Source organism: Schistocerca nitens, chromosome 6 (assembly GCF_023898315.1).
Source record: "Schistocerca nitens isolate TAMUIC-IGC-003100 chromosome 6, iqSchNite1.1, whole genome shotgun sequence".
NCBI classification, from domain to species: domain Eukaryota; kingdom Metazoa; phylum Arthropoda; class Insecta; order Orthoptera; family Acrididae; genus Schistocerca; species Schistocerca nitens.
In genome coordinates, this window is record NC_064619.1 from 704,782,376 (window position 1) to 704,799,574 (window position 17,199).

At 38.2% G+C, this 17,199-nt stretch overlaps 1 protein-coding gene across 5 annotated transcripts in view; it reads left to right on the top strand.

The window, feature by feature from the left end:
• LOC126262296 (protein MTSS 2) overlaps positions 1-16,713 on the top strand; it is a 351,715-nt gene extending 335,002 nt beyond the window's left edge. For 3 of the 5 annotated variants that reach the window (XM_049958828.1, XM_049958829.1, XM_049958831.1), the window contains 4 exons: positions 948-1,075; positions 2,775-2,880; positions 4,715-4,828; positions 13,658-16,713. In XM_049958828.1, the coding sequence (XP_049814785.1) occupies positions 948-1,075; positions 2,775-2,880; positions 4,715-4,828; positions 13,658-14,262 (953 nt within the window). In that variant the 3' untranslated portion in view covers positions 14,263-16,713. The remainder of the gene's footprint in view (positions 1-947; positions 1,076-2,774; positions 2,881-4,714; positions 4,829-13,657) is intronic. The other 2 variants (XM_049958830.1, XM_049958832.1) reach the window with 2 other exon arrangements.
• The last annotated feature ends 486 nt before the right edge of the window (positions 16,714-17,199 follow it).

Sequence of the window (17,199 nt, forward strand, 5' to 3'; positions counted from 1 at the left end):
AGACATAAATATAATTTTTTTAAAATGGAAAGATGCAGAAGCATCAGACTGATGTGCCACCTGATCTACAGGGCTGAGGACTAAGACTTCGTGATTCTGTTAGAGTTATCACTGCTACTGACATTATGTAATCAAAGTTAAAACTAACAAAAACGCACAAAGTGAAGTCAAATACTACACCAGCGACCACAGCAACAAACATAGACCCTTACTTGAACAATGCAGCCAGAAACTCTGAATATCTACTGGAAGAATAGTGTGGAAACACAGCTCTGCACTGATACACATCCACAGTAAACACGCCGAAAGGCGTCTACACCACAAAAGGGTCAACAGCTGAGGGTGCATAGATGTCAATAGCAGTGTAGGAAAACAAAAGTGGCACGCATACACTTGTCCACAGCACCTGGGGAATGGCCAGAGCAAGGTCTATACGCGCATCCAAAGCAGCGAAAGGGTTAATTTGTGAAAGCAGTGTAGCACTTTGTTTAATGTAGGCATTTAAGACCTCGCAGTCGGACTGACAGTCACCTGACTTCCGGGTTAGTGATGATCAAGGAACTGAATAACCTTAATTTCTGCAAATTTTATTATAATACTGTATGTTTAGGGAGTACATGCTACATCTGTTTCCTTAAATTATTATCATTGTTTCATGAAAAGCTGATGAGCTAAATACCTTCACTTATTTTTGAATCAGTTGGTTTTCTTTATTAGCATGATACTTACACTTCTTTCTGATACAGCAGTTACTTTGACACAGTCTATTGTTCCCCATCCTTTATCATTTCGTTCGTAGTGTGCATCCCCCCTCCCCCTCCCCTTTAACACTTTAACCCTATAGTGTTGATAAAAGATGACTGTTGTGTATCTCTTATGGTGTCAAATTTAAATTATCTTTTGTGGAAGAAAAATGTGTTTTTATTTCATTAATGATTTTCTTTCAGAACCATCACAGCCTATGTATGTAAATATGCATGAACTAGCCAGTATGGCTGCAAGCAAAGCACAGGAGATGAACTTCCCACCTCCACCACCAGAGCTTACCAATCCTCCAACTGAGACTCCTGATAAGGTAATGAATTTGCTGTGCTAGGAAAGATTGCTGTAAATCATTCTTTAGTGTGACAGTAGGCTTGAGTACCAAACTGTAATTTCCCTTATATGCAAATAAATATTAGTATTTTGTTACTGCAAACCCCCACTAGGAACTAGCTGTGTACATCAAATAGTTCACAATATGGAAGGCTTTTTGCTATTGACTTGTTGTTAGGGAATTTCAAAATTTCATTTCTAATCCCAATACTACACTGATAGTTGCTTGTAATAAACTGAAGTGATAAGTAGCTGTGCGGTTTAAATATTCTTCTTCTTTGTTTTGTGCACTGAATGCATAATCAAATGTAGTTCTCAGCAGCACATTGGAGTATCTTGATGCAGTACATTACATAAATATTTCTTGATAAAAATGGATAATACTCAAACTATGGAAAATCCAGGATGGAATGTAACAATATTATGAAAAGGATAGTTGCTTCCCACCATGTAGCAGAGAAGTTGAGTTGCAGACAGGCACATCAAAAATACTGTCAGAAAATGAGCTTTCGGCCAGCAAGGCCTTCATTAGAGACGTACGTACACACACACACACACACACACACACACACAGTGTCTCTGGCTGCTGGGGCCACACTGTGAGCAGCAGCAGCAGCAGCAGCACATGGTGGGACAGGTAACTGGATGGTAGGTGTGAGGAGGGGGCGGGTGTGGGGAGGGGAGGGATAGCAAGGTAGGTTGGGGGGGGGGGGGACACAGTAAAGTATATGGGGATGAGGTGGAAAGAGAACAATGCAGCTAGCTGCAGTCGGGAGGTTAAGAGGAGGGCAGGGAGGGGTAGGGTTAGCGGAAAAGAAGAGAAGGAAAAAGACTGTGGGTGCGGTGGTGGAATAGAGGGCTGTTCAGTATTGGAATGGTAACAGGAAAGGAGCTAGATGGATAAGGACAATGTATGTGACCTATCTTGCATCTAGGTTTGGTACATGGACATGGTGCATGAGGGAAGGGATTGGGAGCAGGGTTTGTGTAGGAATGGATGAGGATATTGTGTAGCTTCGCTTGGCGGAGGAGTACAGTTGTGAGAGGGGTGGAGAGGATAGTCGGTAGGAGATTCCTTATGTCAGGGCATGATGAGAGGTAGTCAAAACCCTGGCGGAGAATGCAATTCTGTTCCCTCAGTCCTCGGTGGTACTGAGTCATGAGGGGAACGCTCCTCTGAGGCTGGACGGTGGAACCTTGGGCGGTGGTCGATGAGTGGAGAGAGATCCCGTACAGTATGACGACTGTTGTTAACACTTTCTGCATAGAGGAGGCATTGAGTTGCAGACAGGCACAATGAAATACTTAAGTTTACAGACAGTCCTTCATGAGAAATAGAACTCTCAAACATTCACACAGCAACAACTTGCACACAAATGGCTACTGCTTCTACCCACTAAGACCCGACTGTTATTCCATCCTGTGTTTAATACTTTATTCTGTTGGAGAGCAACAGTGACCAGTTAATATAAAAAGAATTATCAGAATTGGATGAGTACATTAGTAAAGGAATGAAAATAAGTGTGTGTTAGTGACAGGTACATTGCTGTGTTGAAATGTATGTTCACAGCTATTTAATAAAGTACCATTGTGATTAAAAAACAAAAGGGTTTGTTTGTATATCATATTCTCCTTGTTTTAATGTATAAATAATTGTTTTCTTCAAACTATTTCTGTAGGTTGAAACTGGAGAGAAAGATGGAAGCACAAGTGAAAGTTCACTGGAGTCGTCCAGTGGTTATGGCAGCCAGATAATTACCATGGAAGATGCTGCTCACAATGAAGGTAAGCCACACATTATAAAAAGTTTGTTGAGAAGTATGAACAACGGACAAAGTAAAATTTGACACCCACTCAACATACACTCATTAGACGTTCATTTCAATAAAACTGTTTTAGTGCCATAAAGTTTTTATACATTTTTAATGTCTACTTTTGTCCTTTTTATTGTAGAAGGTTAGATAACTTGTGCTAAGTTATCTTCCAGGTAAGGTGACTGAGGAAATAGTATAGCAGTATCTATGCAGTGATGAGGTTTGGAAACATCTAAGGTTGCAAAACAAAATGTGTAGAAACAGCTTCTTTTTCCACACTATTAATAATACTATAACTGTCTAAGTAATAAACACAAAAAGAGAGAAAACAAAATATAGCAATATTATCACATTTCACAATGCCTGTTGAACGTAAGTCAGCATCTGCCTTTTTCTCACGTTTTGGAAGCAGTTGCAAAAGAGCTTTACATGGACTTCAGGGAAATACAGGTGTGCTATCTAGGAAAGTGTTTGATGTATACTTAAAATAACGCATGTATTTTTCACAGTTGCATGTGGAGTGTTCTTTACCTTTTTGCTGTACATTATTATAATATCCTGCAGCATTCCTACATTTGAAATGCACACTGTAAATCCCTCCCAAGTATTGAAACTTGCATGTTAAAACAATTGCCCTTTCCTGTAAATTTTTATTGCATATTTGTACTGAGTCAAATTACTGCATTACCATGTGACTGTCAGCTAGTGAAGTAATTTAGAAAATTATATCATCTGCTCTCCCCATCCTTCAAGTTAGAGCACACTTTCCTCCCCCTCCCCCAAATTACACACACAGATATATTTTGTTTGTTGTCTGGATGGGGAGGGGGTTTTCTTTAGTAATAGTTAGAAAAAGCATTTTTTATGTAATTTCCACACAGTTGGACATCAATTTTGAGGAACTAGTCACTCCGTTTTCCAGTCACTCCCAACTGCTGTGAAAACCACTTTGCAGGATCCTTTTCTGGAATACTATTCAAAACTTGTAGTCTGAGTAAAAGTGTGTACTTGAGAAAGTCTATTGTTTTCTGATTTTGTACCGTACTGCAGACCATCATCAAAAAACCAAGCTATAATTTCCAGTCTCCCAAAGATTCAAGATCACAAAAATGCAAAAACACTCCTAAGAACAAGTTGCCTGTCAAACAACATTGGCACACACAAAATGACAAAATATACTTTCGAGAAGGCTATTAAGTGTGTGTTGCTAGCTGTTGTTGTTACACATAATTGAAGGGTTTGTGTGATACAAATATTGACCTGAGTACAGAGAATTCTTTCACAATTTGCAAAAGCGATGAACGGTGATAGTTATGTAAAGAACAGCTTTGTGTGCCATGATGTGATGATGACAATAAATTAGAAAACTGAGTTCCAGTGATTAGCTTCTTGTTCGTATTTGTACTGACTGCTTTTAAGAAAAAGGTTAAAAATCGGATGTAAACATACAACACAGTTCCATTGAGTTAAAAATTGTTAATGTCGGAGGCGAGGGGAATCGAAAAATTGATAACTCTGTCTTTTTACTTGTGTGTGTAACTTTGTGGTGTGAAACAATATAAATTGGAGGATTGTGAATTATTGGTCCTGTTGAGTAGTTAAAAAGATAGATACTACCTCTAGCATTGATTCAATGTTTGTGATTTACCCTCTTAAATCTTGATTTTGTAGTGCTTGTTTGCAGTGACTAAATACAGAAAAGTACAAATATTAGAAGTATCTCTTCTTGCAGTGGAGTGTAGTAGATTAGTGTTTACTAACTTATGTTGGAGTGTGTTTAGATTGGTTTCTTGCCCCCTCTCTAGATGTGTCGTTCAGTGTGTGTAGCTTGGACGCTGCTAGCAAGTATTGCACGCTGCCCCGATCAGGTGCAGTTCTTCCACCTAATGGGCAGCGCCAGAGGCCAGTCTCAACAACAGGTAAATTTCCTGTATGCTGTCTCAGTAGGTGTAAAAACTTTTATTTTTGCTGGAATTCATGTTAAACTTATCCATAAAATTGTGAAAGAATGTACTTGTAACTTAGATTATTGATGATTTGTTACAGACAGATAAGAAATCCAGGACTAGAAAAAAGCTTGTGGGAGAATGCCCCTAGCAGGCTGAAAATTTCGTATTCCACAAAAGCAATTCATGATATGAATTTAAAATGGGCACCAATAGTGCCCTGAATATTGGCTAAATTAAACTACAAAAACACTGCACTGACACTTTTATTTAAAAATTATATTATTTTTCCTTGATGTGGCATAATAACCTGCTAACAGTAGATCTTGTGAACTTTGGGCTTCCTTTTTTCTGTACTGAATGTGTTGCATTAGAATGTTGCCTAAGTAATGAAGTGCTTAGACTTCTGTAATCAGAATTCATCTGAATCCAATCATATTGGCTACTAGGCAGTGTCATTTTGAAACACTAAAAACAAGTATGGAACTGATGTATTGACTGTTCATTGTCATCTTCAGTCCAAAGCACGTAGATCCATTTGAACATGCTTTCTGTATTCTTGCCTAGGTATCACTCTACAATTTTTACCCTTCCATACTCCTCTCCATTGCCAAATTTACTGTACCTTGATGACTCGGTGTGTGTCCTATTAACTGGTGCTTCTTTCACTCAAGCTGTGCCAAAATTAATTCTTTACCAAATTTGTGTCAGTACTCGTCATTAGTTATCTGACCTACCCACCTAATATTCAGCAGTCTCATTTCGAATGCTTGCATTCTTTGTTGTCTCTGTAGTGTTTTATCATCCATGCTTCACGTACATAAGTGACACTCTATATATATATCTTTACATTTGGTGTTAAGAACTTCCTCCTCTTCAGGGTTGCTTTTCTTGCTATCTACTTCAAACTTCGGTGGCTATTTTGCTGCCCGAATAACTGAACTTAGCTACTACTTTCAGTGCCTCATTTCCTATTCAAATTATATCGGTATCGTCTGATGTGATTGTGGCAGAAATACAGTGTTGCTGACACAGTTTTTGTTTCTTCTCCTTTAATATCAATTCCTTTTCTATATTTCTTCTAGGTTTCCTTTACTATTTGCTCTATATGCATTGAGAATAAACTGCAAGCCTATCTCACTCCCCTCTTTGATGTCCTTTGACTCTTATAAATTCTTCTCATTGTATCATCTCCAGTCTCATCTTTATTTCTGTAATATTGAACTCTGATTCATTTCCCTTATATAAACTCTTGGTATATTCCTTTCAACTGTCCCTTCTTTGCTTGGTACTGGCTTGCCATCTGATCTGTGTTCCTACAGCTGCTTCTCTTTTATTCAGAGGTCTCTTCAATTTTCCTATAGGTGGCATCTATTTTTTTTCCAAGTTTGGCATGCTTCTACAGCCTTTCATTTGTCTTCTAGTCATTCCTGTTTTGCAATTTTGCATTTTCTGTCAGCCTCATTTTTTGGATGCATGTATTTCCTTCACCTGTTCGTTTGATGCACTTTTATGTTTACTCCTGTTGACATTTGAACTGCCTATCTTTTGCTTTATCCAAGGATTTCCAAAAGGCGTTGTATCTTGACATGTTTGATCCTCTGATGCTTCTGTTTCATTCCTCAAATCTACAGGTTGCTCTTCTCTTGTACTCCTTTTCCCTGTTGCAGTCAAATGTTGCCTAGTGCTCCCTTTGAAACACTCATCAACATACCAGATTCTGTATAGCCTCTTGCTTTGGCTCTTACATGACAACTGATGTCATTATGCTGAAACATCATTGGATAGTCTAGATGTCTTTAGAGTAGTATGGAAGGCTATTGCCTGTGCTACTGTAGCAAATGATTGACAGGCAGCAGTGAATAAACAACTTTAACCAAGGAACAGCATTTTCCTGCAGCAAAAATGTTGGTGCTAGATGGCAGTTTTTTTGTGGGCACTTGTTCATGGTGTTACACCTGTTGATCTCGGACAGCTCAAGCTATTTATTTCATTCATACAGCAAATATCTCAGATAACTCGGAAGAGATGACTGATGACTCCTGCTTTCAAACTGGGGCTTAAAACAATCTACAAATGTATGGACTGGCTCTGCATTTCAAGTGAGCTGCCATTCATTCTGCCAGATGGGGAGAATATACAAAACCTGGTCAGGTTGACATAACAGTACTTTTAATAGTACTCCATGTTGACTTTACCTTATCGATTAAGGCAATTACAGGAAAGTGTTTTCAGCTGTCTTTAAAGGTGTTAATGGTACTGTTGCAAAATGTGAAGTTATCCTATTTAATGTGCACAAAGACATTTTTCCCCCTATAGAACATGACTGGAATGTAACAGACTTAAATCACATTAGATTGTTTCTGTGGTTTCTGTAACAGGTTATGACAACCAGTAAACCATCTAGACTCCTTGTTTAGAAATTCTCGTCCATGGTTTACAGTTTTGATCCTCTTCAAATACAATATATTCGCTCCTTGCAGTGAGCTCACTATGATTCCGGAAAAGATAGCACTCATATTTCACACATTCATGGATGTGCCAAAATGGGTAGAAATATTTCCTCTGCTATCATGATAATTTCTGTCATCTAATGGACAATACAAGCTGGAATCAAAGTGTGTGCACACTTTTCATATAGATTTCTTATAGTTACGTGAAAGTGCATCAAAAAGGGAGAACAAATTGTATTCTCTAGAATCACACTTCTGGGAAGAAAAACTACCTTCAGAAATTTAACTGGATCAGACACATTCATTGATAGGTGAGGCTTTTTAGTAAGATGATATTAGGGGGATCTTACCCCTAAGTGGGAAGAACTGGGTGTGATAACTGATGAATGTGATAAGTTAATGCTTTGATGGAAGTAGGCAAATAAATTAAACAAAAAAGGTGTGTGTGTGTGTGTGTGTGTGTGTGTGTGTGTGTGTGTGTGTGTGTGTGTGTGTGTGATTTGCTACTTATAGAGGGAGGGAAAAGAAACTGTCTAGTCTTCTAATCAAAAGGTGAGTTACAGTGTTGAAGCATCTTAAGACTCTCAGTTCACACTAGCTATTGCTCTAAAACACATGCATGATAGTTTTCCTGTTCAACATGCTTGTACTGCTTTGTAGTATGTGCTATTACCTGAAAAGTGTGAACTCTTTCACTGTAGTTTGTGGGGTATTTGTTTCCACTTAAAACTGCAGACCCTCCTGCATTCTATGATAATGTAAACCACAATAATGCAACAAAAAATAGTGATTCATATTTGAATTTCAGGAAAACTAATAACAAATTTGCATCCATCAAGATTAATAGGTCACAACTTTACTGTGCCTTTTTTGTGACTAGGAACCTTGCACTGTGTTGCAGATAATAGTTTTTGATTTCAGTAGTTTATCCACAGGTTGCTTTTTATGCTTTACTTATATTATTCTTTAATAAGTAAAGCTGTTACCAACCACAAGGTTGATTTGAACACTGCAATACTTAAATAGGCACTGTCCTATTTGGAGATGGTATGCCCTTAACTTAACCTTTTTACTGTGAACTATGATGTAGCTTTTTATTTCTTGTATTAACAAACCATTGTCAGAGATGAAATAAGAAGTGGAAAAAAGAAATCATAAGATTCACTGGGGACTGAGCACTGGACCTTTGAACTTGTAGTCTGAATCTGCCCCACTGAGCGTAACAGACTGTGTGTGTGTGTTTCTTAAAATTAATTTAATTTTGTGTTAAAGTGGCCAACAGTGTGAAATGGTAAAATTTGGGAGAATTTTTGCCTTGTGCGAGGGTGTATACCTCCAGGAAACCCAGGAATATTTTTATCCACGAGAAAACAGGGAAAAACCCAGGAATATTTTAGATTTCCATGAATTTTTCATTATTTTAGTCTCCAGTTAAATTTTTGTAATTTTGACTGGTAAGAACTGATAGTCTATCAAAGAATTTTACTGTATCCTGTTAGTGCAGAATAATACTGCAGCAATAAAATGTAAACGAGAGAATAAAACTTAAGTGTAATGTCCTTGTCACCACTCTTTCTAAAGCACAATTGCATACATGTATTAACAGGGTTCTTTATTTACTTTAACAGATAGCTGCAGTATTATTCCATGTTAGCCACACTGCTGGTGAAGGGAAAGACCCACTATAAACACTGCTCTGGTCGCTACACACTCTCATAGCTGGTGATGTGAACTGACAGACGCCAACTAGGATAGTGACTTAGCTGGTGTGCCAGCTAGTGACTTCGACTGAGGCCTTCTGGTCAGTGGCGGTGATCTAAATACTTGTGGTCAAGATGGCATAGGTGGCGTGTTGCTAGCGAGTCTGTCTTTGGCCTCTCTCCTGATAAGCGTGCTTGATCCAGCGCCTGCTATCTTTGCCGACCAGTGTGCTGGCTACAGCTTATGTCAGCACATTAAGATGCAGAGGAAATGCGCCATTTACAACAACAAAACAGTGCACACATAAGCGTCCACCAAAAGCAAACTGTTTCAAAGGCTTTATGATGAAAACCATGGAATACTTCATGACAGCAAACTGCTTCCAATGAGTGTGATGTCACAACTGTTCACATTAAGTTCGTTTTGAGCAGTTGCCAGCGGGCTCATGCGCACGTGTAATTGAGTTGCGTATAAGCAGTACCTTCTCCCGCTTCTGCTATTTGAAGTGTGGCTGCAGCAGTAGCAAGAAGCAGTTATGCTATACAGAAAAATTTTCGCATGCCCAAGCTGCCATTTTTCCCGCATGTGCAGAGCAGTCTGGGTTGTAGTGGAGAGGGAGATAGTGACCTGTGTTTATGTTTAGTGATTTTGCTGTTTCTTCTTCATTTACAATTCAAACATCAAATGGAAACAAAACTGATTTCTGTGGCCAAGAGCTATTGAGTAAATTGAAATATTTTTCCTTAGTTACGGAAGGCTAAAATATGTTATTAGTTTCAGTTTTCTGACTTTTATTTTATTTCCACATTTTTGGTGGTCAGGCATTAATCGCCATGCACAACAATGAAGTTATTTTAGGTCGTTTGCTCAATATATGTGGCTTTTGTTAATCTTTTATGCAAATGAAGTTAATTTACAAGAAACGAAGTGTTTCATTCTACATTATTGGCTAGTTTCAACTTCACTGAATTTCAGCTAACATTTTCATCTTCTTGCACGTATGGTATTATGCCCCAATAAAGAACCAAATTTGAGACAATACAGTACTGGTACTCCAAGAAAATTTGCATCCCGAAAAGTGCACTACTTCATTGTGAATCTGGACATATGAATGTGTCCTTTAAGCCGAATTATGTATTTTAGTGTGGCTTACGAAATTACTATGATGTGAAAGGTTAACTTTACGAGTAGCCACACTGCGTACATTAATTTAAACCATCAAATTTCCTTATTTGTGGGTTCACACTACTTAATAGCGATGTTGCTATTGGCTGACTACATCACATGTCCTATGTTCTGAATATCTGCTGTCATTGGCTGGTGAGATCATGTGACATGAGCCACGATTGGCTTACAAAAGTGCATCACAGTCTCTATTTCAATGCTTCGGAAACTAACATGCTGTATTTGATGGAATTCGAATTTATACTTTGGTAATATGAAAATATGCAGCGTATATGTTGCTGCACGTCGAAGCTCTGTCTCACCCCCCCTTCCCCTGCCTGCTGAGTTTTGTTTACCAAAGTAACAGGAAAGGAAGTTCCACGCTGGTATATAAAACCTTTACCATTCAAATTTTAACAGTTACATATACATTTTATTTCATTGTATTGGGGAAGCACAAGGTTTCTGTAGTTACTTTGTTGTATTTGATGGCAGAAACCTTTTGGTTTTCATGGTACAAATAATTAACCTTCCTGTGAGACTGTTATACTGGCAGTACTGAACAAAATAAGCATTTCAGAATATCTAATAACACGGTAAACAAAACACTACCAGTATGAAATAACTGGTAGTGTTACCAGAAGATAGCAATTAACATGCTGAAACCTGTATGGATGAAACAAAATAAACATAGCGTGTCTTCCAGAAGACAATCGATTGTCATAGGCCAGCTGTTAGCTCCAACAGGCATATTTTGTTTGTGTGGCATGCAGTTGTGTGCTCTCTTTTATTTTAGGGCCTTATTTATTCCTGTTAATTTAAAAAAAAAATGAAATGTAAGCGACAGAAAGTAATACCAATAATTTAGGAGTAAAGGTGACCATTCACCGAATAGCAGAAACTTAGAGTTGTCAACGTAAACAGTTTTCGTGGCCACAGGATGAACCTGCCATACGGATTAAAGGATTCCAGTGAATAGCCTTTCACAATACTGGTCACTAGCAGCAACAAACTATCTAAAGAATACACTATTCACTTAATCACCGTGAGAAATCTGAATCAGTTTGCCATTTTGTTGGTGTCTATTACTGTCTCTCTTTGGATACAGATGTGGAACTGCACATTTTTGAGTAAAATTTTTACTGTGTTTGAGTTCCATAACATGAACACGCTCCAATGTTACAATATTACCATGGTGGTGAACTTGGGCATGGCATGTTCTTATTCTGGTTCTGGGGAAAAAATTTAACAAATATTTGATTGTCACAGGAACAAGATGTAGTGGTATAAAATTTCATTCCACAAGTTTAGATACACGTGTTATGCACTGAATAGCATAGTGGTGGGCCACACGTCACTGTTCATCTGTTAAAGTCACTGTTCATCTGTTAAAGTCACTGTTCATCTGTTAACGTCACTGTTCATCTGTTAACGTCACTGTTCATCTGTTAACGTCACTGTTCATCTGTTAACGTCACTGTTCATCTGTTAACGTCACTGTTCATCTGTTAACGTCACTGTTCATCTGTTAACGTCACTGTTCATCTGTTAACGTCACTGTTCATCTGTTAACGTCACTGTTCATCTGTTAACGTCACTGTTCATCTGTTAACGTCACTGTTCATCTGTTAACGTCACTGTTCATCTGTTAACGTCACTGTTCATCTGTTAACGTCACTGTTCATGTGTTAACGTCACTGTTCATCTGTTAACGTCACTGTTCATCTGTTAACGTCACTGTTCATCTGTTAACGTCACTGTTCATCTGTTAACGTCACTGTTCATCTGTTAACGTCACTGTTCATCTGTTAACGTCACTGTTCATCTGTTAACGTCACTGTTCATCTGTTAACGTCACTGTTCATCTGTTAACGTCACTGTTCATCTGTTAACGTCACTGTACTCATTGAATTATCAGTTACATTCACCATTGGCCATTTAACACACACTGGGGTTCACCATGCACTATGGTCTTCAGCCAAATTCCATTACATCATAGTCTGTCATCTCTCATCCATTGGACTCCAACAGAGAACTTCCATTTTCATTATATTATAGGTACAAACTTTCATTGTAATCATAAATACCCTTAATTGCAGTATGTTTCGTGGTCCAGCACCCCCACCCCCCCCCCCACCCCCCCTCCACCATTTCCCAACCTCACTTGACTATTCTTAATATTCTCTCTCTGTTGCTTCCTATGCAACTTTGTTGTTGATGTTTTTATTTCAAAAGTCCATGTATCATTGCAATTAGTAACAACGGTAATGCATACTGAAAACTTCATTTTCAGGTACACTGGAAGTTGAACCGTGGCCACTTGAGCCCATTTTTTGCTATCTGTTTTACTCATCTTCAGCTAAATTACATAAAAAAACTTCAAACAATGTAAAATCCATTATGGAATATAACAATATTAGAGAAGGAAAGTTGCTACTCATCATATAGCGGAGGTGCTGAGTCGCGATAGGCACAACAAAAAGATTAACACAATTACAGCTTATACACACACACACACACACACACACACACACACACACACAATCTAACTTCACGTGTTGAAACTTAATCGTTAATTAATTCATCTCCCTTTTGTGTGTTATTTTCATGCAAATTACTTTCAGACTTGCTTTCACATTTTTTCCATTATTTTCTTACATTAATTGTTAAAGTTCTTATTGACTGAAGCAAATAGTACCATTTCATTATCAAAATGCCTGCTCTGGGCTTCTCATATCTAAACTTTGTGTCAGTGGGTTGCTCATTCTCAGCTCCTTAGACTTTCTACTCGATTATAATACACAATGCTACATTGCACTGCTCAGCAATCATTTCAGATAACCACAAAGTACAGCTACACACTACATACTTCAAGAGGAACGCAATGGCAAGCCTCTACTACTAAGACCTTGCTCTGGACAGCAACATCTGTGTTACAGTTCCCTGTCTTAAGTATAAGACTGACATTTGTGTGTAATGAAGTTTGAAGGTGATATACTTATCCATCTGCGATTGATTGCACACGTACTGATCAGTGTACTGTTAAACGTTGCACAGGTTTGAAAGAAGAACTGTAGTGTGAATGATTGCATCAAATATTCCTCGATGGCTTGTTGAGTAGGAGGCAGACTACCACAAATTGAAATGTCTGTTGTTGGCCCGAGGATTTTTTTAACTTCTCTATTATTTCATCTCTGGCAGTGATATGTTAATGTGGAAAATGTGAAGTTGACCATAGTGAGTCCACATGAAGAGAGTCTCTCCGGTACTGTCTGTTCAGCTGATAAAGGAAGGCAGAGACAGACTAGCTTCAGTAGGAACATGTCCTGTAAAGCACTGCTGTGTTGGTAAACCTTTGAGATGAGAAGAATTTTATCTCCTTGATCTCATCATTTTCTGTTTAGATTAAGGTGGTTAAGGATAAGTTTTTGTTGATTCTTCTATTCCTTTCATATTCTGCTAACTGATGTCTCATGTGTTCCAGGATACCCAAGCGGAACTATGCGTAACTCTCTGCTCAGGCGTAGTTCAGTACAAGGTCACAAACCACCTCCACCCATTCGCCGCACGTCGTCTATTTCGGGGCGAGCTTTAAGCCCTGTCGGTGGTAGCATGGAAAATTTGCCACCTCCGCCAGCCTTTCTGCTTCAGGACGGCTGTGGAAATGGTGACAGTGGGCGCGAGAAGGAAAGAGCTGGAAGTGTCGCAGAGACTGTGCGTACACTGACAGAGTTGAGACACCAGCCGGCCAGTCCAGTGATGCCGCGCCGCGTTCCTCCGTCCCAGCGGCAGTCAGCGCCACCGGCAACACACCTTCCCCAAGAAACTACCACCACAGTGGCAACGCGGGCTGCACCAGGGCGAGGCGGTGCAGCTTTCTTGCAGGCACTCAATGACAAACTAGCCCTGCAGCAGCAGGCTGCTGCACAGGGGCAGCTACGTGCAGGCAAAGTGAGGCAGCTCATCGCTAGCCGAACTGTCTCGGACCCTACCACCTGCCATGAATCTCTTATGGACCAAATACGACGAGGGACAACTCTCAGGAGAACGGGAACAGTCAATGACCGATCTGCACCGAGGATACGCTGAGCCTTGTCTCGGCGGGCGGACTTGTCCGTCAGCCGATTGTCATCACCAGCAGCATTCTAAGACTTTGATGATGAACATGAAGATCTCAGGTGTGTGTGCTATCTGCCACGTGTACAAGACTGATATGTACTTGTTGGAAATTCACTTACTGGTGCTATTGTTCCTTCTCATGGGGTCTAGACTGCTTGCATTTCTGTGTATTTCTCTTTGTTCCCAATTTTACTTAGACTGAAGATTGGATCTCCCAAGGAAAAGAGGAAACAGTCTTGTCTTGTGTAGCATTCTAAATTGAAAGCAGCAGTCATTATTTTGCTGTTACTCGTTTCTGCCAAAGATACAGCTTGTTACATCATAACTCTTGGCAGTAATGTAGATGCTGAGGCTTTAGATTGATATATAAATAAAATGTGATACTTTACACCTAACATTCCAGCAGCAGTGTCACACTGCGGTTACTAATTGCTTGTACGGAGGTCAGCCCGTATGTAAATGCTGACAGTTTTCTTCAGAACTCTGAAGAGTTGATAAGAAGTCTACAAATGGATCATTTGCATTGTGTGTAAATATATTCAGTATCCCAAGTGATTTCCTGATAATGTTTATATAAGCAGCATTTGATAACAGATTATATGTATATGTATTGTAATATTTTGTTTGTACAGTCAAAACTTCTATAAATTGCTCTGTATTTAAAGATGCATTTCTTGTACAGTTCAAGACCTCTATTCTTTGTAAAGTTGAAGTTGACACTTTTATATGTTACGTGTAGGAAGGGGAGAGTCGATTTCAGGGGGAAAAAATATGTGTTGCAATTACAGCCTTTATGGGGTAGTGACTACACACTGCCACTGTACTGTACGGAGAGAAGGTATCTTTGTTGATACACTGTAAAAGGCCATCGGTTTGGTATTATTGAATTTTTAATGAGAGTCCATTTATTGTACAATAACTGACACCTGCTTTATTGTTTAAAATATACCTGACTGAAAGTAGCTGTAAAGAGCTTGTTTTTGTTGTTAAGAGATCCATCAATGTCTCTCTGAAAGTAACTGCCAGTCTGATTTCTGTTGTCAAAACGCTAAGCACAGTGTGTTACTTCAAACTGTCTGGATAGTTCAATTGTGTAACTAATGTTGACAATAGTTTTTACTGACATAATATATTAGTGTCAGTTTGAGAGTTCAGTTATACATTTTTATTTTCAGTTTTGCAGTTGCCAAGAAATTTATGTTGTGTATACACATTGTGTAGCTGTATTTAACATGGAGTATTATAAAACTGTTGTATTTGTTGAAAATTGAAGCAATGCTATCTGGATAACAAGAGTTATTACAAATATGTAATGGAGCAGTAGCTTTAATGTTGTTAAAACGTATACACAGTTTCAAATTTTCTCTGTAAGTTGAACAAAGTTTTTCAGTTTGCTGTCAAAACTTTCTGCCACATTTTATGTAGCTGTTGACTTTCATTATTCTTTCACTTCTTTCACAGCAGTGGCCTGAATTTTATTTCTGGATGTTTCCCTTAGTGCTAACTTTCTGTAGTACTCACAATCAAAACATTTGAAAGAAAAGCTTTTCCTATATTCATTTTTTAGTAATTACTGTGCATAGGGATGTCCATAATCCATTGCTGAAGTATAAATTGTTCTGCAGTTTTCAGAGGAACTAGTTTTACCAAAAGGATACTTACATGGCTTTTTGAAACATGAAAGTTGTGCAAATGAATCCTGTGTAATGTTTTGCTGAGGGATATTTTGTTTAGTGTGTGGGGTATTTGGAAGCTGTGGAGTCAGAATCCTGAAAATTTTCCAATTCTTTGTTCTTGCAAACCCACATTGTACACATAATGGTATTTCTGATAAATGCTTCATGCTCCTGTCTACTCATTTAAGTGTCTTTGTTGTTAGAAGTGAACCAAAATCTGAATTCCCCACATACTTTAAACACTAAATAGATCTGTGCAGATGTAATAATGGCAGTAGATAAAGAAGAGTTTAAAACAGCAGTCCTATTGAAACGTTATGCTGTGCTTTTAACAAATAAAGCTCAATATGTAACTAAAATATGGTATATTTAAAGGGAATATTTATGTGAAATGCTTGTGTATTATATATATACATATATATATATATTTCTAATTTTGTTTCTATTTGCAACTGTAAGTAAAAGATTAGTAGGAAATAAACATTTAACAGTGCATATGCTAATTTTCTTCACAAATAAGAAAATTTTATCCCAGTTTCTAACAGAGTCCTATGTTTCGTTTACAAATGACTGTATTTCACCTACAAACCTCTTTAAGTGGCTTTGATGGTTGGACAAAAATGTAAATTACTCCCATTCTCACATGCATTAAACCTTTATGGAAAACTGTTGTGAAATAAAGGGACTGTGTGAGTGTTCTTGGAACTGTCATAGGCATGGTGAACTTTATAAGCATTATTATAAATGGTGGTATATTTGTTTTAGGACACTCTATCATAGTTCACACGTTGTGTTGAAATACACAGTTCTTCTATGAAAGGTTCCTAGTTATTCTTTTGTGAGTAAAATTTTGTCATTTCAAGATTATTCACGTAATGAGGTCTTAAAATGGTTATGTGCTCAATCTAGGAAAGAAATTATTAAAAGTTTGCATACAGCTGTTGTGTGTTACATTTTTTCAATGGTCTCATTGTGTAATGTGTAATGAGGCTGGTTCTTCTCATGAAGAAGGAAAAAGAGTACATTCCCATATCTTTTCGAATAATGAAAGTTCTATCTGGGTTCATCTGTGGAGCAAAATTTGTAATTTATCGCATAGCTTGACTTATACCTCGATATAAGACTGGGAAGTCCAGGTTGGAATATCAGCAGTATTAAAAGACAAAGATGGCATGTAAAGTTCTAGGGAGACAGTAATAAGTTTCATATTTAAAGTTTGTCATTAAACCTT